General features: G+C 55.7%; 1 protein-coding gene across 5 annotated transcripts; it reads left to right on the top strand.

Annotated features, from left to right (window-relative positions):
- The first annotated feature begins 453 nt into the window (after positions 1–453).
- On the top strand, positions 454–25,980 carry ITGA5 (integrin subunit alpha 5). Of its 5 annotated transcripts, none has more exons than XM_057303303.1 (30): positions 454–536; positions 11,802–11,932; positions 13,312–13,424; positions 13,559–13,679; positions 13,863–13,924; positions 14,013–14,058; positions 14,324–14,449; positions 14,664–14,708; positions 14,851–14,894; positions 16,635–16,691; positions 16,883–16,935; positions 17,240–17,448; positions 17,733–17,924; positions 18,149–18,194; positions 18,369–18,470; positions 18,663–18,718; positions 18,848–19,002; positions 19,318–19,455; positions 19,590–19,657; positions 20,037–20,187; positions 20,272–20,364; positions 20,509–20,588; positions 20,670–20,768; positions 20,872–20,977; positions 21,191–21,343; positions 22,094–22,180; positions 22,260–22,373; positions 22,981–23,082; positions 23,676–23,798; positions 24,453–25,553. In XM_057303303.1, the coding sequence occupies exons 1-30, from the start codon at positions 469–471 to the stop codon at positions 24,534–24,536; spliced, it is 3,024 nt and encodes a 1,007-aa protein (XP_057159286.1). In that variant the 5' UTR covers positions 454–468; the 3' UTR covers positions 24,537–25,553. The 5 variants fall into 5 exon arrangements, with proteins under 5 accessions (XP_057159286.1, XP_026357450.2, XP_044241358.1 ...); XM_026501665.4 differs by lacking the exon at positions 454–536 and adding an exon at positions 4,769–5,263 and having other exon boundaries at positions 20,688–20,768; XM_044385423.3 differs by lacking the exons at positions 454–536; positions 24,453–25,553 and adding exons at positions 4,770–5,263; positions 25,712–25,980.
- The last annotated feature ends 1,832 nt before the right edge of the window (positions 25,981–27,812 follow it).

Here is a 27,812-nt window from a genome sequence, read left to right as displayed (position 1 = left end):
CATGCTGGCCCCCATCCCCAGCCTCATGCCAGGGCAAGTTTATTATTCTGTTAAGGACGAAAGTCATACCTATGCTATATACACAGACACACAGACACACACACCCTGATTCTTTCCTGATCAGAGATGGTGTCATCTCATACAGCAGAAGGGGCTGAAGCTAATGAAACAGTCTGTCTGGGTTTGGGTGCAATCCCTGCGATCTCTTGTTCTGCTCCCAACCCTTTCCAATGCCCTAACTTCCTGTCTGGGATTGGTAATCCTTCCCAGGAGAGGGCGAGAAATGGCAGGCAAACTTATGGGGGTGGGAGGGAATGCCTGGCTCATCTTCAGCCCCTCACAGCCCCAGTCGGATGTGTATTGGGAATCCTGGTGTTCCAGGTCCCTCCCTGATGGGCTCCAGATGTGCTTACATCTGGGAAGGCCATCCCAGGAAACTGACGCTCCCGCCCACAGCTCCCACCCCGGATGGATCACTCCTCCAGCCCCCAGGTTTTTGAGCACGGAAGCTTCAGGCACTCCTTTCCTCTCCAGAGGTAGGTACAGGGCAGCAAGGGGGAGAAAAAGGATGGAAAGTAATGGGGGTGGGGTGGGGTGGATGAGCAAATAAAATGAGGTCAACGTTTAGAACACCCCAGAGAATCGTATTTCCCTTTTAACTTCCTATCTGGGGTTGTTACATTTTGCTGTAGAATTCTGTTCCAGAAAGAAAGAACAGAAAAACTGCAGAGGGTTTGGAAGAAAAGACTCTAGCTGGGATGGAGGAAATTCCTTCCCATTGATCTGCTTGTTTTGCACCCCTGGGTCTTATTTTTTTTTTTTTTTTTTTTACCCCAGTGTCTCCTTAACCCTGCTTCTCTCCCATCAGTGTCCTTCCCCTAATTCCCGTCCCTCTGTCTCTCCCCAACCTAGCCCAGCTTGGGAAATTTCCAAGTTTGGTTCCTACAGAGATATCTGGTGACAGTCTCAACCCCTAGGTTCAGAGCCCTGAGAAACCAAGAGAACTCAAGCATCCTATCTCCCAGGACTGGTCTTGTCACCCTAGCAGACATCATCCACCCCTCCTGTGCTCTGAGCAAAGTGGGGGTGGAAAGGGAAGGGTAGTCTGGGTTTACTTTAAGTCTAGGACATGGGGGAGGGGGCTCTCCCCACCAGACAGGGAGTGGGGGTGATGGGTGGTGACTCACAGATGATGGAGCCATCAGTTCCTCTAGGCTGCAACCTGAGTCAGGGCAGTGACGGAGCCCAAGGGTTCGGATGGCTTGTTCCTGTACTTTCCAATTACTCTCTCTTAGACACACACGCTCAGAGCAATGTCTCAGTGTTAGCAGGCTCTGGACCCAGACTCCTGGGGTAACTGGGCTCCAACTCTACTTCCAGAGATCCCCCTGCAGCTCCGCAAGTTTCCTAAGTATCCCTCCTTCCTTCCCTTTCTGAGAAGGACTCCCACTCATCTCCCCACCGCAGGGCAGAAGCAGTGGGACCCCCAGGCCAAAGCCAGGAGCCACAAACCACCTAACTCCTCTGGCCCCTTTGTCCAGCAAACGCTTCCCAGTCTTGTTTGTATCAAGTGACATTGAAAACATGGTATTTGCGCAGTCCCCCAGAGTAAGCGAGAGCCACCACCAGCCTGGGGTTTCTGGCAGGCCCAGGTCTCTGGGCTACAAGGGGCGAGGGGACCGGTAACCATCTCACCACACCGACAGCCCACCTGTTTGTGCTACCACACGCCAGTGAGGAAGTTCGATTTCACGAAGACCTCACTCAGCCCAAACCACACAACCTGGCTTCTTATAGACCCGACAGGGCTTGAGTCTATTCCTTGAAATCAGGACATCCAGCCTCAGTGTTCTTAGAATTTCCAGGCATTTGAATCTAAAAGAAACAAGTGGGTCTCACCCCAGACAAATCACATGCATACGCACACCAACTTCCATCCAGTTTCAGAGGACTAATGGACTGTGTACCCATTATTGCCCCCACCCCACCCTGGAGACAGTGGATCTAGGTTCGAGATCCCTGCTCCAGAATCTTCCCCCTATAGAAACCCAGCCCAGTACAGAGAGCTAAACGGACAGTACAGTGGGAAAAGCAATGACTTTGGAATGCGTTGGGATTGAACTGGGATTCTACCTCGGCCCCTTCTTTCTGTTGATCTTGGCTTAGTCGCTTCACTCCTTGGGCCTCAGTTTCTTGAGAGTAAAATGAAGATCATGATACATTCGATGCTGGACAGTTGGGAAGATTAAATGGGATAAAGGCAGGTTAAAGGTCAAGTGCAGGACCAGACACATAGCACATGCGAAATAAACCATTAATACTCCGCATCCCTCTCCCACCCTGTTGAAACTAAGCACGGCCCCTGGCTTAAAAACTTGCACCTCTATCCTGACCGTCTCTGAAAATGTCCCCTTCTTGTTCTAAGGCTCCAGCCTTCAGGGCAGGAGCCTGGTGAGCGTCCTGCCCTTGCCCTTCACCCCTTCTGCCCCTCTGCCAAGCAGACTGTGATTAATAATAGTCATCACAGCAAATCATTCCTACTGAGCGATGAAGGGACAGAGGGTACCAGAGAGGTCAGCTCTGAGAGACAAAACAGTGACACTTGGAGACATACAGGCCAGGCCAGAGACAAGCTGAGAGATATACAGAAGAGAGAAAGCTGAGAGGAGACAGAGCATTTAGAGGTCAGTTAGCTAAGAAGAAAGGGCATTGGGTTTAGAGTCAAAACATTTAAGTTCTAGACTCACCCCTGACTGGCTAGCCGTGTGACCTTGGATAAGTCACTTCATCTGTCTACACCCATTTCCTCTTCGAAAGAGAGGGTTGGGCTGATAACCTCTAGGTTAATCCCCTCCTGCCTGACCTTTTTAGGCCAGCTTCCAGACCGGGAAGGCTGTGCAGAAGCAGCTCCAGCTAGGAGGGAACCCCAAGCCAGGCCCGACCCGGAAGCAGAGGAAAGCAGAGCCAGGCAAAGGCAGACATGGTGAGAGGAAAGGCAGGAGGTGTTGGGGCCACTGGGAGAGGACTTATAAGGGCAGAGAGAGCCAAGAGAGGAGGGATATTGGGGAGAGTAGAAAAGCCAGCCAGAGAATGACTAAGGGGCTCCCGGTATAAACAGGAGCGGGGACTGGACAGGGAGGGGGCCTGTTTGAGTTGGCCAAGGCTGGGGGCGTGGAGTGAGGAGGAGGACTGGGGCAGGACACTATGTCCCCTGTCCCCCACCAGGGCTCCTGGGAGGAGCTGAGTCACACACCTCCCTCCCTATGCCCCTCCCCACCCCCACCCCAAGCTCCCAAATCCTGGGAAAATCTAAAGAGTTTGTGCCGGGGCTGGAAAAAAAAAAAAAAAGAAAGAAAGAAAGAGCTGGGTTCATACACTTGTGCTTTGCTGGGCTATTCGGCAGTCAGGCTGCAGCCCCTCTCCTCCCAAAAGGGGTTCTCAGCCCTTGGCTTGAGCAGTTTTCACCTAGAGGTTACCTTGGCGGCAGTGGCGTGCTTAGATTCTGTCCCAGAGATTCCTCGGGTTCCTCGCCTAAGAAAGGCTCAGGACCTACAGAGGTGACAGTGGGATGGGGGCCAGCATCACCCCACCTTCTGACCAGCTGGCCTCTCCCTTGGGTTGCAGCTGGCTCTGAAGAGGGGCTTTTAAAAAAACAGCTGGCTGATTTGAGACAGGAAGTAGAGTAGCAGAATGAGGAGGAGACTCGTGTGGAAGGAAAAAGCATTGATTCTGGGCACTTTCATTCTGAGTCCTTCAGGCCACAGTGGGGCAGGGGCCTGGGGAAGAGAAGGGGCAGGGTTTGATTTGGGGGATTATTATTCTAGAAGGGGAGAAGTCCTGGGGGGGGAAAGGCAGGAAGGGGGCTGGGAAGGAAAGGTTAGGAGAGAATCTAGGCCCCTTGGTCCCCCTCCCCCAGACTAAGATAAAGACTAGAATCCTGAAAGGTGATCTCATCACACAGAGCCAGGGCTGGGGGAAGGGGTGGGCAGGGGGTCACCGCCTTCCCGTGCTAAAGACTCCTTTTCCTCTACATCCACAGGGGATCAGGGCATAATGGGGTCCTGGGTTCCAGCTCCCAGAACCTAAAGGTTGGGCCCCTTTGCAAGACACCACCACCACCCTACCCCACTCTACAGTTCTTCAGGTTTGTAGGAATCTGGCCAGTTTGATCAGCAAGACGCTGAGGAGCCAAAGCACCCCTTCCCAACCACTCCCAGGCTCTTGGTCAACTGCTAGATTCTAGGGAGGGTCTCAACAGAGGTTTCCATACCCTACAACCAAGCAGGGGGTGTCCCGGAGCAGAATCTCCTGTTGAGTGATCCCAAACTCCTGGGTTTTCAATTCCAGCAGCTTGGAGGGAGGGGGTGAAGGGGCAGCAGAACTCAAGGAGCCCTGGGGAAAGTCCTCCATCAGATCAGGCTGCCTGGGAGCGCTCTGTACCTCAACTCCTGGGTCCCAAATGCAGCCGGGAACCCAGGCACCCAGTGGCCGGGGAAGGCAGGGGGGAATCCCAGTTGGCTAGATGCCAGAGGTGTCTCCTATCTCTTTAGACCCCAAAGTCTCCTTCCTGAAGGAATGAGGGAGACCCCCACACACATATACAGGCTCCCTCCTCCCTCCAGAGGTGATTCCTTTCCTCATTAGGAAATTCTCCGCTCCCTTTTTCCGACTCCTTTTCCGAGCGTTTACGTTGTACATCTGGAAAGGAGGGGGAGGAAGGAGGGGAAAGCAGAGGGAAGGAGGGGGAAGAGCCCAACCCGCCCAGTCTGACCCAGTCCAGACAACCGGCCTCCAGCTGGGGCTAGGGAGAGGGGAGTGCAGAGGTGCGGCCCCCCCACGCCCCTTCGGGGTGGGGGGCGCGGGCTCAGCGTTCCAAGGACCCAGGAATGCCCCCCCGCCAGCCCCCCCGGCAGGCGGGGCGAGGGCTCAGCCGGGAGTTTGGCAAACTCCTCCCCGCGTTGAGTCATTCGCCTCTGGGAGGTTTAGGAAGCGGCTCCGGGTCGGTGGCCCCAGGACAGGGAAGAGCGGGCGCTATGGGGAGCCGGGCACCAGGGTTCCCTCTCCACGCCGCGCAACTGCGCTGGGGCCCCCGGCGCCGACCCCCGCTGCCGCTGCTGCTGCTGCCGCCGCTGCTGCTGCTGCTGCCGCCGCCACCCAGGGTCGGGGGCTTCAATTTGGACGCCGAGGCCCCAGCTGTACTCTCTGGGCCCCCGGGCTCCTTCTTCGGCTTCTCGGTGGAGTTTTACCGGCCGGGAACAGACGGGTGAGTGGGGAGGGCTGGCGGCGGGGTGGGGGCTGGGGGGCTGGGGACTGGGGACGGGGGCGCGGCTGGAGTATGGAGGGGACCAAGGCTTGAGTTTGAGAGGCGGAGTTTGGAAGGACTAGGGCTGGAGTTGGGGGCCCGCGCGGGAGTAGGGAGGGGACAGTGGCCGGCGCGGAGCCGGGCGCTTGCAGTTTGAGATCAGTGGGGAGACGTGTGTGGGCTGGGGAGAGGACACGAAGCTGGAAGCCGGAGAGGTCCGGGCAAGGGTCTCGGGGCCAAGGGAGAGGAGGACGCGCGAGCCGAGAGCAGCGGGTCTCTGGTTGAGATCTGTGAGCTGCCGGGACCCGAGGCGGATGCTGGCGGAGAGGGGCGCGGAGGCCGGGAAGGGCTTTTTGGAGCGCTGGGGGACCTCGGGACCCCTGAGGGCCGTTGTGCGGAGGGAAGACGGGTCGAAGCAGAGTGAGCCGTGTGTAGCAAGAGGGGAGCCGGGGACTGAGGGGGTCCAGAGGTTAAATGGGGACCAGCCTCATTCTCCCCTCCCCCCTCCGCTCAAACTGGGAAAGACCCGGGAGGGGGATGGCGGCTCCCTCCCCTTTCTCCTCGGGCCCCTACTCCGCCCTCCACCCCCAATCTCCGTTCGGACGAGGGGACCCGGGAACTTGGGGAGAGTCCCGGGACCCTGGCCCTGGGGGCGCCGGCGCTAGGGCGGGCTTGGCCAAGGGCGGGTGCTCGGATGTGTCGGGAGGGGTGTGTGTGCGCGCGTGAAGGGGGGTGGGCGGTTTCCCTCTTCCTCTAGCTCTTGGGAGGAAGAGAAATGCCGATTTCCTGTAGCTTGTCGGCTGGAGCTGAACTGAGACTGGACTCAAGGGCTGGGGTCGGAAGCTGGGGAGACGCGGGCTTGCTGGGCCCAAGAGCGTCACAACATAGGACATCGAGGACTGGGGAAGTCTCAAAGGAGGGTCCTCGTTCCCATCTCAGCAGGGTGACAAGCCGTCCGGACCCTGAGAGCCCGGATAATGGGGAGCCCACAGACTTGGGGAAGCCGGAGTTAGAGCTGCGGCAACCTTGGAACAAGGGTGTTTGTTTAAATGTGGGGGGTTGGGAAGCAAGAGGAGAAGGTAGCTGCCCCTGGGCCGAGCCAGGGACTCCCAGCTGCCAGATTCTTGATCCTCCACAGTAACTGGGAAATCCTCCTTCTCCTCGTCTCTGGGCTCTGAGCTTCCCACTAGTCCCGACCACCACCACCCCAACCCATAGTGTCTCGGGGTTTGGTAGGACCTCTGCCAGAGGTGAGCTGTTTTTATACATGATACAGTTAATTTAGCTCTACTCATTTTCTTTAGTTTTTGGAGAAAAGGGGTTAATCTAGCTAATTCAATGGGGGGGCAATTTTCTCCTTTGTCTGGAATGGGAAAAAAGAAAGATGGTTAGGCCCCAGCTGTTGGTTCTGCGCTATTCAAGGTCCCCACCCAACCCCCACCCCACCCCCCTGGCCTCCTGCCCAAACCCCATTGCATCACCCTGGCCTGGAGCCTCTGCCAGGCCTGGCCTCCCCCAGGCCCCCTCAAACTGCTTACCACAACCCTAATGGAGTAGACAAGAGAGAGGCAGGGAGGAGATGGGATCTTCCCCCCTTATCAGGGTAAATCCAGTGGTCTGGCTCTTAACCTTCCTCATAGCCCACCCCCACCCCCACCTAGCTAAAATGTCATCTCCCTTTTAAAAGACTCCTTTAAAACATCTGGACTTTCACACACTCCCATTCCCTAGGTGTCTGGCCCCTGGGCTGATCCTACAGTCCCTAAAGCAGTCTTCTAAACCAGGACCCAGCCTTCTCATCCCTCCTCCTCCCCCTCTGCTCATCTCCCCTCCCAAGAGAACCCAGGTGTCCAGCTTGCACTCCTCCCCTCTCATTTTCTCCTACAATACACCCTTAGAGTAGGACTCTGAACAATCCACCTCCCCAGTGACCTCCCTTCCACCACAGCTGGGCTTTCAGCCCCCTCCTGTGCACAGGGGACAAACACAGCTCCCCGACCTGGGGGCCATCGCTAGAGAGGGCAGACCTCAGTGTTCTTGTCCCTGCAACAGCTCTCACAGGGGCCCGGAGACAGCATCAAAGGGCAGGGTGAGCCTGAGACGGGTTACATGGTAAGAAAGGGCCACGCTTTGAGTCAGACAGTGCTGGGGGGATGCATCCTGGCCCCACCACTTGTTCTCTGTGTAACCTGGGGTGAGTTACTTTTGCTTTGTGTTTAGTGGTGTTTCGTGAAAATCAGACACCCAATTTATGAGGCTGTTCTGAGGACTAAGTGAGACAATATATACGAAAAGCACCTGGTCCATAGAAGCTGATCAGTACATGGGAGGCTTGATTTTTCCAGGATAGCTCTTCTCTATTTCTGGTTTTCTCCTCCCTGGATATCACCTGGTTCTTTGTCTGACTTTTCCCCCATTTCTTTTTTTTTTTTTTTTTTTTAAGATTTTATTTATTTATTTGACAGAGATAGAGACAGCCAGCGAGAGAGGGAACACAAGCAGGGGGAGTGGGAGAGGAAGAAGCAGGCTCCCAGCGGAGGAGCCTGATGTGGGGCTCGATCCCAGAACGCCAGGATCATGCCCTGAGCCGAAGGCAGACACTTAACCGCTGTGCCACCCAGGCGCCCCTTTTCCCCCATTTCTTACTTGCTTCTAGTATTTATTGATAGTACTGATAGTAATAATGGTCCTTCACATTCCTTACACTGTCATATCAATTTTTCCATTGGATTGTTAACAAAAATCCTTGCATTAGATATAGGAAACACTATTGTGCTCTTTTATGTACATACATACAAGCTGAAACTTCAGGAATCATCGAAATTGGCTTAGGGACCATTCAAGGGCAACCCATCATTTTATGGGGAGAGAATCCAGAGCTTGGAGAGAAGTGACTTGGCCCAAGTCATAAGCTGGAAAGGTGCCCAGCTTTCTTCGCCCAGCTCCTTCTTCTCTTCTGGTACCGGCACTGCCCCAAGTAGAACAACTCTTCCTCGCCAGCCAGCTGGGCATATCTCTTGGGAATGCACTGGGGGATCTAGATGTCCTCCTCTGACCTGGCCAGGGCGACTGTAGGACCTGCCGGAGCTGGGCCCTGGTCCACTTGCTACTCCCCACCCCCGACCTTGCCAGGCCAACAGAGTCAAACAGTAACCATGTATTGAACAGGAACTTGGTTAATCAGAAGCCTGGCTGGGGAGATAGTAGAGGGGAGAGAAGGGGATACGTTGGCAACAGGGTAGACCAGAATGTTGGCCTAGGAAGAAGGATTCTTAGCTTCTGGCCCTTGTGTCAGGAAGGATTCTGAGTGACCTTGGACATGTTACTTAACCTCTCTGGGACTTAGTTTTCCCATCTGTAAAATGAGAGCATGGAGCTAAGTCAGCAATTTTTTAATTCAAGCTTTTCCTTTATTTCCTTTGTTTTTGTGTAAATTCAGACACTATCTTACCAGGGCATTCTAGGGGAAAGAGCTTGCTCTAGAAGAAGATGGGGAGGACTGTCGGGACCAAACCGGCCTCCCCAGACTCCATGTGGCCAGCCTGAGGCATCTACAGGACAGTCTTCAAACCACGGGCTGCCCTCGGTGGTGCCTCGCAGCTGTAGTAGCCTGTGTCTCCACGAGCCAATTCTAGACAAAAGTAATTATGGCAATTCTTTCTTCCCATGAACTCTACATTTTAGAAGAATTTATCTGCCAAATTGCTTTTAGTAAGGCATAATTAATTCCTTTTTCCTGTTTTTTATCAACTAAAAGAACAAGAAGACAGCTATAGCTGCCAATCAGAGCTTCTGACCAATACGTGATAACCAGCTTCCCCACATGTTGATGTAATCTTAGCCAAAAGCAAATTCACTTGAGGTTTTAATTAGCCCGCCACCTTATCAGGTGAATGCACGATTTCCATTAGGCTTTCTGAAATATTGAAAATAGCCCAAGGACCCTCCATCGTTACCTTTGTGGACCCCTAGGAGAGCCCAACTCCCGCAGGATTTAGGAAGCAAGAACTAGGAATGGGGGAACAAGGATAAGCTAGGTGACGGGGCTGCTCTCACACCAGGCACTTGTTTGGCACATGGAGGAGGGCGCTATTACTGGGATGCAAAGGCCGCTGCACCCGCGGGTGTAAGTCCCAGATGGGGCCCGAGTCTGTGTCCCTTGCCCGTATGCCAGATCTCCTGCACTCCCGCACAGCACAGCGTATACACCCCTGGCCCATGAGCCTGTGGGCTTCATAGGCTCTGTAAGGCCCCTCTCACCTTCCAGCCCTGCCAGACTCCAAGCTTCTTCTCCAAGCCATCCAAGGCTCAGGTCCTCATCAAGAGCAGGGGGTGTTGGAAAACTGGGAGTGGGCACAGGATCTCTTGGCTGCCACCCTGTGCTCTCCTGGAAATGGAATATCAGGGCTTCAGGAGGCTTTCAGTTAAACTGTTCAACCTTTGGGGCGCCTGGGTGGCACAGCGGTTAAGCATCTGCCTTCGGCTCAGGGCGTGATCCCGGCGTTATGGGATCGAGCCCCACATCAGGCTCCTCCGCTATGAGCCTGCTTCTTCCTCTCCCACTCCCCCTGCTGTGTTCCCTCTCTCGCTGGCTGTCTCTACCTCTGTTAAATAAATAAATAAAATCTTAAAAATAAAATAAAATAAAATAAACTGTTCAACCTCTTCACCTAGAGAGAGAGGGAAAGGGTATCACCCAAGTCCACACTGAGCTGGTGCCAGACCCAGAGCTCTTGACTCCTAGTCCAGTGCTCTTTTCACTGCCTCCTGTACCACAGCTATTCTCTGGGGCTGCGCCTGCTGAGGGAGGCTTGCACCCCTCTCTCCTCACCCAGTCCTGGGACAGTGCGACCTCTGCCCCCCACCAGCCTCACACACTGGGCCTGGCAATTGACTGGGTCGCTGTACCTACCAAGTAGCCAGCTCCCACCCCCCAACTGGATGTAATGCCTGAGTGAGAGGGGTGGGGCCTGGCGGGTGGGAGACGAAGGGAGAAGTGAGAGGTTGGAAACAGACAGGAAGCCACAGGCAGTAAACATTTCCTGTCCCCAGGGTAACCAGGGCTCGCACCCCACCCCCCTTCACTCCAGGAACTCTCCCTCCCTGGCCCCCTCCTATTCCTCTGGACCCTGCCTTCTCCCTCCTCTCTTCTCATCCTCCGGCCCTCCCTGCCCACTCCACACTCCCCACGTCAGTCCCGTGGCCCTGCCTCCTTGGTAGCCCCATCCCCTGTTCCTCTTGAACCCCATGCCTCTCACCCCTGCCCCACCTGGTCCTCTTGGAAGACACCCCTAGCTTTCGGGACCTCTACCATACTTACCCACTTGGGCTCTTTCCTGGTAAGGAAGGCTAGGGAACATACCCAAATATCAGGGAAGAGATAGTACTGGGAATGTTGAAAGCTGAAAGAGGCCAGAAACCAGTAGAGATGGAAAAGCCCAGGATCTGAGATCGAGAGAGAGACAGAGGACTCAAAAAACCGAAACGAAGAAGGCAAGGAGTCACAGCGGCAAAGGGACAGAGACTGAGGTGCAGTGCCAGAGCGGATACAGGAGAATAGAGGCCAAGCTGGCAGGGACGCTGCTGACCCCAGGGACTGGGTCCAGTTGCCCCAGGCTGCCAGATGCGGTCATTGGGGGAGACCCTGAAGGAGGAAACCAGCAGGGCTGATGGCTGCACGGAGGCCTTGGAGCCAAGGGACCTCAAAGCCTGTGGTAGAGGCAGAGCCAAAGGCAGGAAAGATTGCCCAGGACCTTAACCATGACCACCCGTGACATAGGACCCCCCCCCCCCGCGCCCCCGGCAAAGGCAACTTTCTCCTCATTGTCTCGAAGCACCGTGTTCAGAATCAAGACCCAGCAGAGCAAGATCTGAATTCAGACTCGTAGGGATGGTGTGTGGGAAAGGGGTTCTGGGGTTGAGCAGAAACCTAGCCAAGATGGGGAGGTCTTCCCCAGAGCCCAGGGGCAGGCAGGCCCAGGAGAATCTGTCTTCACCATCCTCCCAAGCTCCTCTCTCCACTTCTACTGACTGATTTCCAAGACTCACATTTTCCTCCTACACGCCCCAAGGCTGGGCAGCCGGATGCCTGGGTCTTGGCCCGGAGAAGGGCTTTGGCTTGGGACGGGAGGGTAGAAGCTAGGTGGGAGGACCCCGGAGCTCCAGGGGCTGCGTATTCAATCCTGACAGATCCATGGGGGAGATGGAGAAGCTGGGGTACAGGCCTTCCGCCCCTGTTCCCTTCCCAGAACTGACTCTGGTTCCTCCTCTCTCTAATAACAAGGGAAGGTGGTGGAGGGGGGTGGTTGTGTTAGTGACAGCGGCACATGGGGACCACCTGACTCCAGCCTGTGCCTCTGGCATCTGTGGCATCTTCTGAGATATAAATACAACCCAGGGGGCATCTACCCCACCCCCAGCCCGCCCCTGGCCCAGAGGCCTGGGGAGACTGGAGGAGACCTAGGAGTCCCTCTGAACGCCTCTCCTTTCCCCTCCGCAGGGTCAGCGTGCTGGTGGGAGCGCCCAAGGCTAACACCAGCCAGCCAGGAGTGCTGCAGGGTGGTGCTGTCTACCTCTGTCCCTGGGGCGCCAGCCGGGTACACTGCACACCCATTGAATTTGACAGTAAAGGTAACCCCCTTGGGTAGGCGGGGAAGCTCCGAAAGCGCCTGGGGGTGGGACTGCAGCTTGGGGGCGGGCCGAGCGGCGCCCGGAGCGAGGGGTGGAGCCTGCCCGGCTCGGTGGCCACGTGCCGTCCCAGCGCTCTGGCGCGCGGGGGCTCAGCTCCGTGGAGCAGCCGTGCAGCGGCTCCCCGTGGCACTCATACCACGTTCCCAGTCCAGCCCAGCCCAGGGAGGGCGGGCATGATTCAGAAACATGTGGCTCTCATTTCCCCTGAATCACCCACAACTCTGGGAGGCCGGGGCAGCAACACAGACAAAGACAGGGAGAGTCCCACAGACTTTTCAGTTCATCCGACGAAGCACTGACTCAGTGACGGTGCATGCCAGGCCCTGTGGCCGTGCTGCGGGGACCGGAACGCGATGAAACCACTGCCCTCGCGGGTCTGGAGTAGATGCAGAGGTGGTGGGGGCGAGGCGCAGGGAGCCGGAGGAGAGAGAGAAGTAACAGCTGACGCTTCCAGAGTGCTGGCTCGCTGTTGGGCGCACTTTGCACACTTTAACTCGAGTAATCCTTGCAACCCCGGGGTGAGGTACTATCCCCATTTCATAGATGGGGAAGCGGAGGTTAAGTAACTTGTCCAAGGCCGTGGGGCTTTATGTGGTGGAGCGGGGACATGAACTTGAACAGCCTGGCTCCAGAGGTAAAGACTGGGGTGAGGGGACAAAAAGAGGAGAGATAAAAAGACGAGACAATGGCAGGGGCAAGGAGAAGGTCATGAAACAGGCTTGCCTTTTTTTTTTTTTTTTTTTTTAACCTGAAAGACAGATGAGAATCAAAGGAAAGAAAAAAATTGTCCTGGAGAGGCAGAGCTAAGGCTTGGAGAGACAGACAGACAGACAGATGAAGGGAGAGAGAGAGAGAGAGAGAAAGACGTAAGGGGACAGAGACCCAGACGAGAAAGGGGATGGACCAAGGTGTTGTTAGAGACACAGACCCCGGTTTGGTTGGATACGGGGAGCCAGAGGACTGCCCTCGAGGGAAATAGCCTTCCTCCCCCGCCACCCTCCTGCCTGCACCTTACCGCAGGCGCCCCTGGTCCAGCCGGGTAAGGAGACACGGGGGCGGGGGGCAACTCTAGAAAGCCTAGGTTCTGTGTACACGTGTGTGTGTGTGTGTGTGTGTGTGTGTGCGCGCACACATGTGTCTGGGGAAGGGGTGAGTCAGGCTGCACAAAGCAGACTCTGAAGACCCTTCCCCACTCCTCCCAGTGAGACGTGGGGCTCAGGATTTGCAAGTGCCTGGGCGCTCCCAGGCTGAGTGTGGGGGCCACTCGAGGTCTCAGCCGTCCACAGCCCAGCATGACCCCCTCTTCTCACTTCTCCAAGGCTCTCGGATCCTGGAGTCGTTGGTGTCCGGCCCAGAGGGAGAGGAGCCTGTGGAGTACAAGTCCTTGCAGTGGTTCGGAGCGACAGTCCGAGCCCACGGCTCCTCCATCTTGGTGAGGCCCGGCGGGCTCGGCGGTGTGGTGACTAGGGGACGGGCAGTGGGTGACTACAGTGGAGCGCAGGCCTGAGGGAGAGAGGGGAGGCCCCCATCGGACTAGCCTGAAGCCCGTCCTCCGGGCCCCGCCAGGCCTGTGCTCCTCTGTATAGCTGGCGCACGGAGAAGGAGCCGCTGAGTGACCCCGTGGGCACCTGCTACCTCTCCACAGACAACTTCACCCGAATTCTGGAGTATGCGCCTTGCCGCTCAGGTAGGGCAAGAGGGGCACGTGCCCCATGTCTGCCTTCTCTCTGTGAGTCCCCGCCCCACCCCAGTTAGCCCTTCTGATCGCCGTCGGTCCAGTGAGGTCCTTTCTCTGGTGCCCCCAGCTCCCTCCCTCCCCAAGCTCTCTCTTCTTTGCTGGGCTCCTTCCCACCCCCTTCTCCCCTCACAGATTTCAGCTGGGCAGCAGGACAGGGTTACTGCCAAGGCGGCTTCAGTGCTGAGTTCACCAAGGTGAGAGGGTGTCTGGGAGGGAAGTGGCCGCGGGTCGTGTCACACAGGGGTCAGGACCAGATGTGGACTCCTCTCCTTCCCCCTACAGACTGGACGTGTGGTCCTCGGTGGACCAGGGAGCTATTTCTGGCAAGGTAAGTCCTTCCTCTGCTTTCCCTTCGTCCCCTGGCACACAGCCTCTCGTCCCTCTTCCCGCCTCAGGTCACCGTCCTTCCCGCTCCTGCCCCTGTCCCGAATCTCCTCTCCCTTTCTCGAGAAAGTATATATCCTTTTCCACCATCCTCCACAAGCTTCCCTTCCCTGAACCACATTTCTGCAGCGCCACCCCGTCGGCTCCCAGTACCCCCCTTCCCCGCCACCTCCTCCTCCGTCCACCCAACTCCTCGTGCCCTTCCCCAGGCCAGATCCTGTCTGCCACCCAGGAACAGATTGCAGAATCCTACTACCCTGAGTATCTGATCAACCTGGTGCAGGGGCAGCTGCAGACCCGCCAGGCCAGTTCCATCTACGATGACAGCTACCTGGGTGAGCGAGCAGCTGGGGAGGGAACTACAGGGGAGACCTCAGGGACTGCTGCCCCGACTCCCCCCACTTCTCTTCTCCCACTCAGGCACCCGCAGTCCCTCCTCCATACTTGTATGCAGGCCACCTATGAAGGCCCTGTAGGGGTGGGGAAGGAACTGGGGGATGGGCCACAGCAGAGGGGTCCCCACTTACATCCACTCATCGTGTCCCCCAGGATACTCTGTGGCTGTGGGCGAATTCAGTGGTGACGACACAGAAGGTGAGTGTGTCCCCAGGCTGGGGCCAAGGGAGGGGATGGATGGAGCAGACCCAGGACCTGGAGCCACAGGAGCTGAGACCCCATTCGTTGTCTGATTCTCCTTTCCCCACCCTTAGCCCACAACTTTCTCTTCTCTTTGCAGACTTTGTTGCTGGCGTGCCCAAAGGGAACCTCACCTATGGTTATGTAAGACGCAGCTTGACCCTCCCTCCCTCCCTCCCCTTCCCCTCCCCTCGCTGATCACAAAGAACTCTGCATGGCAGCTTGTGAGGGTTCAAAAAATGGATCAGAACACGGGCTCTGGAGGCAGACCTGGGTTCAAGTAGTGGCACTTATTCTGGATGAATCATTCTGTTATTTATTCATACCCTACTTCATTCCGTAAAATCCTTAAACCTACTTAGCCTCTCTGAGCCTCATTCTTCTCTGTATAATGGGATAATAATAGTTCTGACCTCACAAGGCTCTTGTAAGGCTGCAATGAGATAATGCCAGTGACAGCACTTGTGAACTCTTAGGCAGCGTACAACTGGTAGCTGTTATTATTAGCCCGTGACAAGTGCTTTAAAAAGGACATAGATAAGAACGCCATAGGAGTTCATTCAATTAACAACGCTTATTAAGGCAAGGTAAGAGATGAGAAGATGAATAAGACACTGTACCCCCTCTCCTAAGGTGCTTCTAATGGAGGCTGTAAGATAAGGGGCAGGTGCAGCTGTAATCTCAGGGGCAGCAAGTACTCCCCAGCCCCTGGGGCAGCAGGCTCTGCCCGCTCATGGTAGCAGTTCCTCACAACAAAAGCTTATGGGGCTAGAAAATACCATGCGCATTTTCCACATGAGAAAGCTGAGGCTCTGCGACCAGGCAAGTGGTTTAAGATCACCCAGTTAGTAAGTGGCCGGAGAGAGATTTAAAACCAGATCTGTCTTATTCCAAAGTCCGCCTTCTTTCTGTACTGTGATAAATTTCAGAAAGGTGGTTAAGAGGATATAGCAGTTTAGGGGAAGGAGTAACCTCTTTTTAGGGCAGGAACGGACCAGAGACGGTTCTATGAAGGATCCGTGGAGACGAGCCAAGAGGGCATCTGGGACAGGAGCATGAAAAGCATGGAAGAAAAGGAAAAGAAAGGCCATTGTAGCAGACTCGTGGTCTGATTAAGGATGAAGAGAGTAAGGAAAGGTTGAGGAAAACAGATAGGTTGGGGCCAGATTCCCCAGGGCCTCAGAGGACCAGGCAAGAAGTTGAGAATTTGGGCAACGGCTGCAGGGAATTGCTGTGGATTTCCAAGCCAGAAGTGTGCCTCCTGCATCCACTCTGGGACCATCAGTTCATCTGCTGCCCTGGAGGCAGGGTGCCGAGAGGCAGGGAGACAGCTGGGGGCCAGCCAGCAGTCCTGGGAGAGGAGTCCCACCAGAGTAAGAGCAGCGAGAGTGGGGAAGAGGGCAAGGAGTCAAGGGCCAGTCACTAAGGGGGCAGAGGGGAGCCAGGAGTGTTGGTGGTTTGGGAGGGCTGGGGGTTGAGGAATGACTGAGGTCTGCACGTGCGTTCATCATTCAACTAATGGTTATTGTCTCCTGCTCACCAAGTGCTGCTTCAGGCTCCGGGGAGAAAGCAAAGAACAAACCCAAACTCCTGCCCCCACTGATCTTACATCCTAGTGGGTAGAGATGGACAACGGACAGATAAATATAAAATCTGTCTGTAGTTGGCCAGTGACATGGAGAAAACTAGTGAAGTTGCTATGTGATGGAGCTCCCTGGCGTAGAGGTGGGAACGTGGAGGCAAAGTCTGGAAGGAATTAGGAGACAAGTGGTGTCTCTAACAAATGCCTCCCCCCCCCCCCCGGGGAATCCCACACCCATTTGTCCTCCACCCATGGGATGGTCTGGGAGTCCAGGACCAATGGGTGTATTTCGTCGTCCCCAGGTCACCATCCTTAATGGCTCAGACATCCGATCCCTCTACAACTTCTCAGGGGAACAGGTGAGGACACCCCCCCACACACAGCCCAGCTTGGCCCTCTGCCAACAAGTCCTAGCCCTAATCCAGTAAGCTCAGCCCAACTTCTCAGGCTCCCTGGAGTCTCTGACCTCCCCCCACAGTCCCTGTAGATCCTGTCGCGTGACCCCCCTAGTTCTGACCCAAAGCTGCCCCTTTGTTGACCCCCACCTCAGATGGCCTCCTACTTCGGCTATGCAGTGGCTGCCACAGACATCAATGGGGACGGGTGAGTAGCGGGAAAGGGGCACGGTGCGATGCCCTTCCCAGATCCAGGACTGAAGAGTGGGAGTGAGACAGAAAAATACAAGCGGAGTTTTTCTCCAGGCTTTTTCTCTGGATTCTCCCCCAGTGCCTGCCTTCCCCTTGCTCAGGAGCAAGGAGAGAGCTGAGAGCTAAAGACCTCAGGGCATCTCACTCGGGTGGGAGGGAGCCTGGGATCCAGGATGCCTGGGATTTCCGGGCAGCGGGACTGGGGAGGGGAGGTGGCAAGGCAGGGTGTCGGGACACCTGGGTTTTCCCCCTCCCCTCAGGCTGGATGACTTGCTGGTGGGGGCTCCTCTGCTCATGGAGCGGACCGCGGACGGGCGGCCTCAGGAGGTGGGCAGGGTGTACGTCTATCTGCAGCACCCAGCTGGCATGGAGCCCACACCCGCCCTGACCCTCACCGGCCATGATGAGTTTGGCCGATTTGGCAGCTCCCTGACCCCCCTGGGGGACCTGGACCAGGACGGCTACAATGGTAAGTGCCATGGGCACAAGGAGCAGAGGAGGAGTCTGGGGCCTGAGTCAGAAGGAATCTGAGGAGACAGTGGCTGTCAGCTAAGATACCCAGACCCCCAGTGACTCCCCAGGGAGGTTGTGTAAACTCTAATCCCTATGTCTTCGTCTTGGGAGTTGAAGAGATTAGAAAACTGGGAATAGCAGATGGGGAAAAGGAGGATCCTGGCTTCTGGGGTCTGGTGGTAGACATTCAGACTCCTGGATTCCCGGCCTCCTGACTGGTGTGTGTTGTGTGTCTTGCAGATGTAGCCATTGGAGCTCCCTTTGGTGGAGAGACCCAGCAGGGAGTGGTGTTTATATTCCCTGGGGGTCCTGGGGGGCTGGGCTCTAAGCCATCCCAGGTTCTGCTGCCCCTGTGGGCGGCTGGCCACACGCCGGACTTCTTTGGCTCTGCGCTCCGAGGAGGCCGAGACCTGGATGGCAATGGATACCCTGGTGAGTGGTGGCTGAGGCCTCTTTCACCTCAGAATTCTCTAGGTCACAGACCCCTCCCCCTCCTCTGCACTTTCCTGAGCTCCTGGGTACAGTTCTAGAATAATGCCACCAGATGGTGCTGTCCCCTCACTTGGGCCTCCTCCGAGCAATGACAGAAGGGGGTTAGGAAGGAAGGATCCTGATTTGGGGCTTGCTGTAAGGGGTAGTTTCTTGACTTCTTGCAGATCTGATCGTGGGGTCCTTCGGTGTGGACAAGGCTGTGGTGTATAGGTATGAATTCGAGGGGGCGGCCTGGGAAAAGTGGGAACTGGGGAATTTCTCAATAGGGCTGAGGTTGGGCAAGTGTGCAAAGGACACTGGCTTCCTGGGGCTTGCGCATCAGCTTCTTGTGCCCTGATTCCAGAGAAGTCTCAGTTCTGTTGACCCCGTATCCACTCTTGGCAGGGGCCGCCCCATTGTCTCTACCAGTGCCTCCCTCGCCATCTTCCCTGCCATGTTCAACCCAGAGGAGCGCAGCTGCAGCTTGGAGGGGAGCCCTGTGGCTTGGTGAGCTGGGGCCCGGGAGGTGACAGGGAGTGAGTCTGAAATACCTCAGTCCGTGCCTGGGAGTGGGCAGAGAAACCAGGTCTGTGGTAGGGGACAAATGCGGGTGTCCCAGTCTGGGTCTGCCTGGGAGTAGGTGGGGGATAGGATGCCAGCTCGTTGGCTACACCAGCTTTCCTCTTGGTCTTCCTCCAGCATCAACCTTAGCTTCTGCCTCAATGCTTCTGGAAAACACGTTCCTGACTCCATTGGTGAGGGAGACTTCCAGAATCTCTGAGGCCTTGGGATGGGGGGGGACTGGGGACTTGGGCACCTCCCTTCTCCCTGCATAGGGTTAGAGGGAGAGACAGATTCTCCTGAACCTCTGTTTCTGGCTGCAGGCTTCACGGTGGAGCTCCAGTTGGACTGGCAGAAGCAGAAGGGGGGAGTGCGGCGGGCACTGTTCCTGGCCTCCAGACAGGCGACCCTGACCCAGACCCTGCTCATCCAGAATGGGGCTCGGGAGGAGTGCAGAGAGATGAAGATCTACCTCAGGGTACGGCCCCAAGGGCGGGGACCGGACTGGCCTGGGGAGGGTGTCACATAGAACTGGGGCCCCTCTTCAAAGAAAAGACATGGGGAGATCCCAGTGAGAGGCTTGGGACTTTGGGGGCTGAGGAAAGGGGCCCTTCTTTCTGAGGACCTGGGAACCAGGCTGTCAGGGCCTCGGAAGCAAAGAAAATGGTCAAATGTGGACGCCTGGATTCCTGAGGGCCCTGAGTGGACAAAGAGAGATGTGAGGGGCTGAGGAGCAGGACCCTTAGGTCCCCGGTGTCCTCTGATACAGCGAACGCTCTCCCCGCCCCCCCAGAATGAGTCAGAGTTCCGAGATAAGCTCTCCCCGATTCATATCGCCCTCAACTTCTCGCTGGACCCTCAAGCCCCTGTGGACAGCCATGGCCTCCGGCCAGTCCTACATTACCAGAGCAAGAGCCGCATAGAGGACAAGGTGAGGAGAGGTGGGGGAGAGACGAGACCCGGGAGGAGAGAGCCCCCGGTACCCGGAGCAGGGCCCTGGAGGGGGGAGCCTTCGGCCCAGGAGGAGGTCTGAACTCCCCCACTCAAGGCTATCCTGCTCCCCAGGCTCAGATCTTGCTGGACTGTGGAGAAGACAACATCTGTGTGCCAGACCTACAGCTGGAAGTGTTTGGGTAGGTGAAGGCCAACATCAGGCTGGGGGATTCCAGATGCCAAGATCTCTTGGTAGGACATGTCGAGTCTGGAAGCACCTGGCGCCTGAAAAAAGAGAATAGGGACATACCAGCAAAGCTGTGTGACCTTAGGAAGTTACTCAGCTTCTCTGAGCTTTAGCTTCTTGGTCTGTAGAGTGGGAATGATAGCATCAATTTCTCTGCCTTTTTGAAAGGACTAAGTGAAATAATCTACATAAAACATCTGGCCTGGTGCTGGAACTCCATAGAGTTGGAACTCAGTAAATGGCACCTATTATTATTATATTATTATTACGGCTCATTGTCCTGGTTTGGGCATTAATTTCCTAATGTCCCTTACCCCGTGTTTCCCCTCCAGGGAGCAGAACCACGTGTACCTGGGCGACAAGAACTCCCTGAACCTAACTTTCCACGCCCAGAATGTGGGTGAGGGCGGTGCCTATGAGGCCGAGCTTCGGGTCACAGCCCCTCCAGAGGCCGAGTATTCCGGGCTCGTCAGAAACCCAGGGGTAAGAGAGAGCTCTCAGACTCGGCTTGGGAGGGGACCTACCAGAGGGGCACCAAAACCTCACCCATACCCACCCCACCTCCAGAACTTCTCCAGCCTGAGCTGTGACTACTCTGCTGTGAACCAGAGCCGCCTGCTGGTGTGTGACCTGGGCAACCCCATGAAGGCAGGAGCCAGTGTAAGTCTGGCACAGGAGAGGATCCGAGAGGGCGGTGACAGCTTGTCCAGAGCACAGCGGTGGAATAGGGAAGGGGGCTGGAATTGGAGTGCGGCAAATGCCCAGTCTAACAGGCTCCTTTGTCCCCCCCACCTTGCCTCACAGATCTGGGGTGGCCTTCGGTTCACAGTCCCTCACCTCCGGGACACGAAGAAAACCATCCAGTTTGACTTCCAGATTCTCAGGTAGGGAGGGGATGGGACTGGGCGGGGTGGAGCCTGGTGCAGGGGGGCATTGTCCCTGGCTGGGCTCCAGCACCACCTCAGTCTCTCCTCCGTCCTCAGCAAGAATCTCAACAACTCACAAAGCGAAGTGGTTTCCTTCCGGCTCTCAGTGGAGGCTCACGCCCAGGTCTCCCTTAATGGGTAAGTGCCCAGGCACACTGGGGCCTTTCTGAGAGGGAGACACTTCTAGGAAAGGATGCATATAGGATCCCTTCCACCGTCCTCTAAACCGCCTCCTCCTTAGTGTCTCCAAGCCTGAGGCCGTGCTATTCCCTGTGAGTGACTGGCATCCCCGAGACCAGCCTCAGGAAGAGGGAGACGTGGGCCCTGCTGTCCACCACGTCTATGAGGTGAGGAATGGTAGAGGCCGGGGGGCTGGGTGCAGGGCAGGCTGCTGGGAGTGGAGGGGCTAGAGAGGATTTCATCCTCACCTACTGATTTCCTCCTTCACTTCTGAGATAGGAGACATGCAGCAGGGGATAGTGGGCCATGGTGACCCAGGGTCTCAGTAGGGCAGAAGCCCTCCTCTCCTCCTCAGGACGGTTGTGTTCCCCTCTCCTCAGCTCATCAACCAGGGCCCCAGCTCCATTAGCCGGGGCATGCTGGAGCTCAGCTGTCCCCGGACTCTGGAAGGTCAGCAGCTTTTCTACATGACCAGGGTGACAGGACTTGGCAACTGCACCGCCAGTCACCCCCCCAACCCACAGAACCTGGAGGTGAGAGGCCTGGAGACTGGCATGGGAGGAGGGACCATGGCTGGGGAGGTTGGGAAAGGTCACCGGAGGCCTGGAAGAGCCAAAAGGATGTGCCTGAAGCTAGACTGGAAGAGGGGCAGAAGAACCACAGACACCTCAAGGCTACGGGAGGGAAAAAGACTCCTTTACACACTGCCTGAAATATCCCTCCCTTACCTCTTGCGCTGGGAGACTTCTAGGGCCCGTCTCTGTCCCACCTTCTCTGGGAAGCCATCTTCAGACCTGTTTCCCTGGGCCCTAATGCCTGGTTTAAAGCTTGTTTACGCATTGGCAACATTAGAGTAAATGAGTGTCTACACTGAACATTGTTATAGGCTCAGGAAATACCTCACTGGACACAACGAACAAGGTCCCCACTCTCATGGAGCTTACATTGTAGTAGGGAATAATAATTAAAATTGAAAGGGGAGGAGTGCCTGGGTAGCTCAGTCAGTTAAGTGTCTGCCTTCAGCTCAGGTCGTGATCTCAGGGTCCTGGGATCGAGGCCCACATCCGGCTCCCTGCTCAGTGTGGAGCCTGCTTCTCTCTCTCTCCCTCTGCCTCTCCCCCTGCTTGTGCTCTCTCTCTGTCTGTCAAATAAATAAAATCTTTAGAAAAAAGAAAAAGAGAGAGAGAGAGAGCAGGCTGAAGCTGCTCTGGAGCCCAGCTACTGGCTGACCTGGGTGCTGTGACGAGGTGGAGAAGCAGCTAATGGTCTCTTCCTTCTTCCAGTTGGATCCGGAAGGTTCCCAGCACCACCAGCTACAAAGACGGGAAGCTCCAGGCCGCAGCCCAGCCTCCCCAGGACCTCAGGTCCTGGTAAGTCAGATTGGGACTTAGGTTCTCAGGGCCACCAGAACGGCAGAACTCCAGGTTCAAGCCTCTTCTTTCTTCCCAGAAATGCCCCGAGGTGGAGTGTTTCAGGCTGCGTTGTGAGCTTGGGCCACTGCACCGGCAAGAGAGCCGAAGTCTGCAACTGCATTTCCGAGTCTGGGCCAAGACCTTCCTGCAAGTGAGGGAGCCTTACCTCCACGCTGACCCTTGACCTTCAGGCTGGCCTGATCATACCCTCCCTGTCCCTACTGCCCCAGCCGCCTCCTTTGGTGAATGGGACCCAGCCACTCCTGCTCCCCTCCCTCACCCTTGTTTAGACAAGGCTGTGTGTCCTTTATGCCACCTAGTGGCCACACTGGGAGTGACAGCTTCCCTCTCCAGGCCCATTCAGAGGAGGGAGAACTGGAGGGAGACCAGCATGAAGAGAATGATAAAAAAAACAGAGAGATGGAAGATGAATCCATAGTGGAGAGACAATCAGATGTAGGAATAGTAAAGAGCAGTCATTTATTGAGCAAACGCTGTGGGCCAGACAGTGTCCTGGGTGCTTGACCCACATTAATGACTCAAAAAAAATTTTTATTGAACATGTAGCCATCTAATTATCCATTATTTAGTTATAAGTATTTAATTACACACTTGTTGTCTCACATAAGGAACACAGATATTCAGGAGAGGATGAATCCAGAATAGGGAGAGATCACAACCTGAGCCAGATCACGGGGAGCCCTCTGTCCTCTAGCCCCCAAGAGGGGCTGCCCTGAGCACCTCTTCCCCATTCACAGCGGGAACACCAGCCATTTAGCCTGCAGTGTGATGCCGTGTATGAAGCCCTGAAGATGCCCTACCGAATCCCGCCGCAGCAACTTCCCCGAAAGGAACTTCAGGTGAACCTGGGCCAGAGATCTGGGCCAAGGAAGCTAAGGCTCAGAGTACTGGGCCTGGCACTAGGACTGGGACATGGGTGGAGGCTGGCCTCGTTATTGTAAAAAACACGTACTGAGCATTCCCATGTGCCGGGGCCTGTGCTGGGTCCTGGGGAATGTAACAATAAGCAAGGTGAACAGAGTATCTTCACTCTTGGAGTTCACAGGCTAGCGGGCAATGAGAACACAGTGTGACAAGTGCCAGGATATTTATGGGAACACATCAGAGGGACACTTAAACTCAGTCTTGCAGGGGCAGGAAAGGCTGCCTGGAAGAAGTGGTGTTTCAGCTGAGACCTGAAGAATAAATAGGAACTACCAGACTAATCAGTCAGGAAAGGTATATTCTCTGGGGAGAGGGAATTAGCAGGTGTGAAGACCCAAAAGTAAGAGATAATAATGCACATCTTGGGAATTTAAATTTCGAAGTTCAGACTTCCGCTAGCCCAACATGGGAGGTGAGAGGTGGTTTAGGTCCGATGGCAAGTGGGAGCCAAGTGTAGGGTGGGGAGAACTAATGGCTTCTCGGTGACTTCTCCTGACTTGCTCCCTAGGTGGCCACGGCGGTGCAGTGGACCAAGGCAGAAGGCAGCCACGGCGTCCCGCTCTGGATCATTATCCTAGCCGTCCTCGTTGGCCTCCTGCTCCTCGGGCTGCTCATCTATGTCCTCTACAAGGTCAGCCACGTCCTCCTGTGACCAGGCCACTCCCTCCTCAGGTTCTGCCTTGAACCCAGCATAGTCCCCGGCATCTATCCCCAGACCAGTTCTCCAGCCACACGCCCCCTCCTCTGCCCTGGCCACTCGCATGCCGTCCTGACCCTGCCTGTAGGATCCTGCCCTTCATTCGACAGCCCCTAGCTTAGAAGGAGTCTCTTGACTCAAGCTGATGTTCGCCAAGACTTGCAAATCAGTGCCACTCACAGGTGGCAAACGTGTGGCATTAGTGCTATCACTTCCCCCCAAAACTAATGGCAGCCTTCACTAATTGGCCATACCCTGGTAGTAGCCTCAGAATCCTTCTCAAGAGGCAGCCGCTACTAAGCATTCAGATGTAGAACTTGAATTCAAACCTGTTTGCACCCCTGGCCTGACTGGGGGCGACTTTGCAGCACTGATGAAAGAGCCCTGTGTGCCGAAAGCACTCCGCACTTTAGCTCTCCCGGCCCATTGGACCTATTGGAGAGGTAGTCTCAACAGCCAGGGTTAGGCCACTTTTGCAAAATGGGGAGATTGGAAGCACTAGAATCCTCTTCATTTCCTCTTGGGATAAGAACTGGGGAGAAATGGAAGCCAGAATATCTCAACTCTCCCTCCTTACCCCCTCCTCAGCTCGGATTCTTCAAACGCTCTCTCCCATACGGCACCGCCATGGAAAAAGCTCAACTCAAGCCACCAGCCACCTCTGATGCCTGACTCGTCCCGATCCCAGACTCCCAATCCTCAAGACCCAGTCCCCCCACCCTCAGTCTACTGACAGGGAGGGGGCTGGGCACTTCCTGAAGGTGCTGAGGGCCAGGGAGAAGCTCCTCTCCCCAGCCTAGAGACATACTTGAAGGGCCAGAGCCGGGAGGTGAGGAGCTGGGGATCCCCTCCCCCCATGCACTGTGAAGGACCCTCGTTTACACACGCCCTCCTCATGGATAGGGGAACTCAGATCCAGGGATAGAGGCCCCAGCCTCCCTGTAGCCTTTGCATTTTGGAGAAAGTTTCCTGAAAACAACTTGGAACCAGCCCTGGGGAATCCAATCCCAGTTCTCTGGGCCAGATGTGCCACCAGGACTTCCTGTCCAGCTCCAGCCTGCAAAGATCTATCCTCAGTCTTGCCAGAGATACACAGGAAGCCCCCAGCTAAGAACTTGGAACCCAGGGAGTGAGACCTGGAAGCTCTGGACGGCCCCCACCCTGGTGGGCCAACAAGGAACACTAACTGTGGATGGTGCCCCAGGCCCAGCTCAGGACAGATCCCAAACAAGGATCATGCTGGCTCAGAACCAGCTCCAAGGGGACTCAGAACTCTAATGGGGCCAGATCGAACCTGGGGCCTGGGGTTGATCTGGGACCCAGACTCAGACATTGGTAACCTAACCAGGCAGATCCAGGACTACATCTGAGCCTGTTGCAGACCTGGGCCTGGAGGCCCAATCCACCTCTGTCTCGGAAGTAGTCGGGAATTGCCCAGGACCCTGAAGGGGCCATGATGGTAACAGATCTGGAACCTCAGCCTGGTCAGGCGCAGGCCCTCCCAGTCCCCCAGAAAAAGGGGAGCCCACTGTCCTGGGCCTGCAGGATTTGGGTTCTGCCTACTAGCTGCACTGACGCTGCCCCTTTCTCCCTGCCCAACCTCCCCTCACCTCAGCTCCGGACATCCGGGACTTATTTAAACTCTGTTGCAAGTGCAATAAACCCGGCCCGGTGCCCCCACTGACCAGAGCTGGAATTTGTGTCCTACCTACTCTTTGCAAACCCATCCTGGAACCAGATGGCTTGATGCATAGGAAATGTCTGTTTTTCACAGCTTCTTTCCTTAAGGAGTCAGGAGTATGACCCCCAGGAACTATGGAACTACATTTTGGGTTCCCTTCTCTTAGGTGAAAGAAAGAGATGATGGAAGAGTTGAAAGGAGGGCTTGACTCCTGCCCATCATCCAGCCCCACCAGATTTGGTTCCCAGCACCTCCCAGAGAGAAGAAAAAGAATCCCTTCTCCTTGGGTTTAAGCATTAAGGGAAGAATGCAAAGCGGGAGGGCCAAGTTGAAGATGGGGGAAGATGGTCCAGAAGACTCACCTGGGCTTCTCTACATCAGAATAATGAAATGGCTTGAGAGAAGAAACCACAAAATGAAATCAGAAGAAAGCCAGTTAGAGTTTTGTTTTGTTTTGTTTTTATTGCTCATTGTACAGTGGTAGGTAGAGAGGGTGTTAAATAGTTTACATACGTTATTTCATTTCTCTATCAATCCTGTGAAGTAGGTACAGTTAACCCCATTTACACAAGGGAAAATTGAGGTCCAGAGAGGTTATATAACTCGCCCAAGGTCACCCAGTGAGTGCCAGAGCAGAGTCTAATTCAGCCTTGACTGACCGCGAAAGCCCTCATTCTTAACCAACAAGCCCTAGGGTCTTTGAAGAGAAATCGAAGTGAGGGAGCCCCTCGGGGTCCTCTGTCTTTTCAAGGCCAGTCCTAATGTGCCACAAGAGGAAGGAGAGGGGTGCTGAAATTCTAATGGATTGTTGGAGACAAAGATGGCTATGTCATGCTAGACCAGAATTCGGCCACCAGAGGGCAGCATGCCCACAGATTTATGGGAATTTGGGGCGGGGAGCGCCTGAAGTCCATCTCCTCTTTCCCCCCTCACCTGGGCTATTCTTATAAACTTAGGCTTCTGCCTAGCAATGCCTGCGTCACCTTAAACATACCTCTCCTGGGAGACCAGGGCTGCTGCACACTCACATCTGTGACTTCTCGATAATTGTACCTCAGAACTTCTTTCCAGAACCTGTAAATGAAGAGGGACTGATAAGGAGGAAGAGACCTAGTTAGGCCAAGAGCCGCCCAGTGTTTCCAAGGATGGCAGCTGATGCATAACAAGGCACTGGGAATTCTCAAGGAAGGAAATCTCATATTCCCCTGCTTGGGGGAGGGGTGGGATTGGCCTCAGCCAAACTCCAGGGGCCAGATCTGAGATTTCTTACACTACGGGCAGGAGGAAATGAGGAAGGGAAGCGAGCTGTGCGGGGTATTGGGCTGGTGTCATGGGTGTGTCTGTAGTGCCTGTACCCCTGGTTCTCAGAGTGACAAGGTCTGTCCTGAGGGTACGCAGTATAAGAGAGGAATTCCTTGGGCTCAGAAAGGCCACAGTGGCCTCTAGCACCTGCCTTCCTGCCCCTGAACGGTACTTCTCAGGCTCTGGTCTGTTTCCCCTTCCAAATCTCCCAGCCCCTCCAGAGGATGCCTGCCTCTCGTCCCGAGACTTGAGCCATCCAGAGGGACAGGAGGGTAGGGGGCTAGGAGGACTGAGCCCTCTCCTCCTCTGTTTGTGCAGAGATGGGAAGGAGGCCCGGGAAGGGAACAGAGCAGCTGGGGGTGCAGGGAGGGGGAGGGGGCTCAGGAGAGGCAGCTGGCAGGCGGGAAGCTGATCTGGGGGTCTCAAGTTTCTTGACATCAATTAGAGCAACCGGCCTGGGCTCATTAGTAGCCCGGGGTGCAGGACTCATCAATAATGAATTCACCCCGCACAACTGCCCCCCCTCCGCCCTGCCTGCAAGGTCACCCCGCCCTCCAGCCAGCTGCCTCACCTTGGTAGGTTAAGCAACCCCTCTTCTGAGACCTCCCTAATTCAGAGTCCTTGGGGGCAGTGCGGGAGGATTGACAAAGCGGAGGGCCAGGGGGTCTCTATCACCAATCAGCCACACCTACTGTTGACTCTTGTTTGTTCTGGGTCCACCAAGGAGGGGAAGAAATAGGAAGAGGCAAGAAAGTCCGGGTGGGGGGCAGTGCAGGACGTAGGTTGGATAACAGGGCCTGGGGAGAAGCAGGCTTTGTGATGGCTGAACAACGTGGTGGCAGGTTGGAGCTGGAGTAAGAGGACCTCCTCTGATTGGCTGGGAGACCCTACATTCTCCTCCAAGGCCGGATTTGGACAGCAAAGCCACAGTCCCCTGAGATCGCTGGGCCTCTGGATCAGAACAA

This window comes from Ursus arctos, unplaced genomic scaffold (assembly GCF_023065955.2).
Source record: "Ursus arctos isolate Adak ecotype North America unplaced genomic scaffold, UrsArc2.0 scaffold_26, whole genome shotgun sequence".
In the NCBI taxonomy this organism is placed as follows: domain Eukaryota; kingdom Metazoa; phylum Chordata; class Mammalia; order Carnivora; family Ursidae; genus Ursus; species Ursus arctos.
Note: the sequence above shows the minus strand (reverse complement) of the source record. Positions and strands in the feature narration are given on the sequence as shown.

Bases quoted from the DNA above. Each gene is read 5' to 3' on its own strand.
- ITGA5 (XM_044385421.3), top strand. From the start codon at position 4,887: ATGCCCCCCCGCCAGCCCCCCCGGCAGGCGGGGCGAGGGCTCAGCCGG. The intron at 5,264-11,801 runs GTGAGTGGGGAG...TCCCCTCCGCAG, and splicing joins TACCGGCCGGGAACAGACGG to GGTCAGCGTGCTGGTGGGAG. The intron at 17,449-17,732 runs GTAAGTGCCATG...TGTGTCTTGCAG, and splicing joins GGACCAGGACGGCTACAATG to ATGTAGCCATTGGAGCTCCC.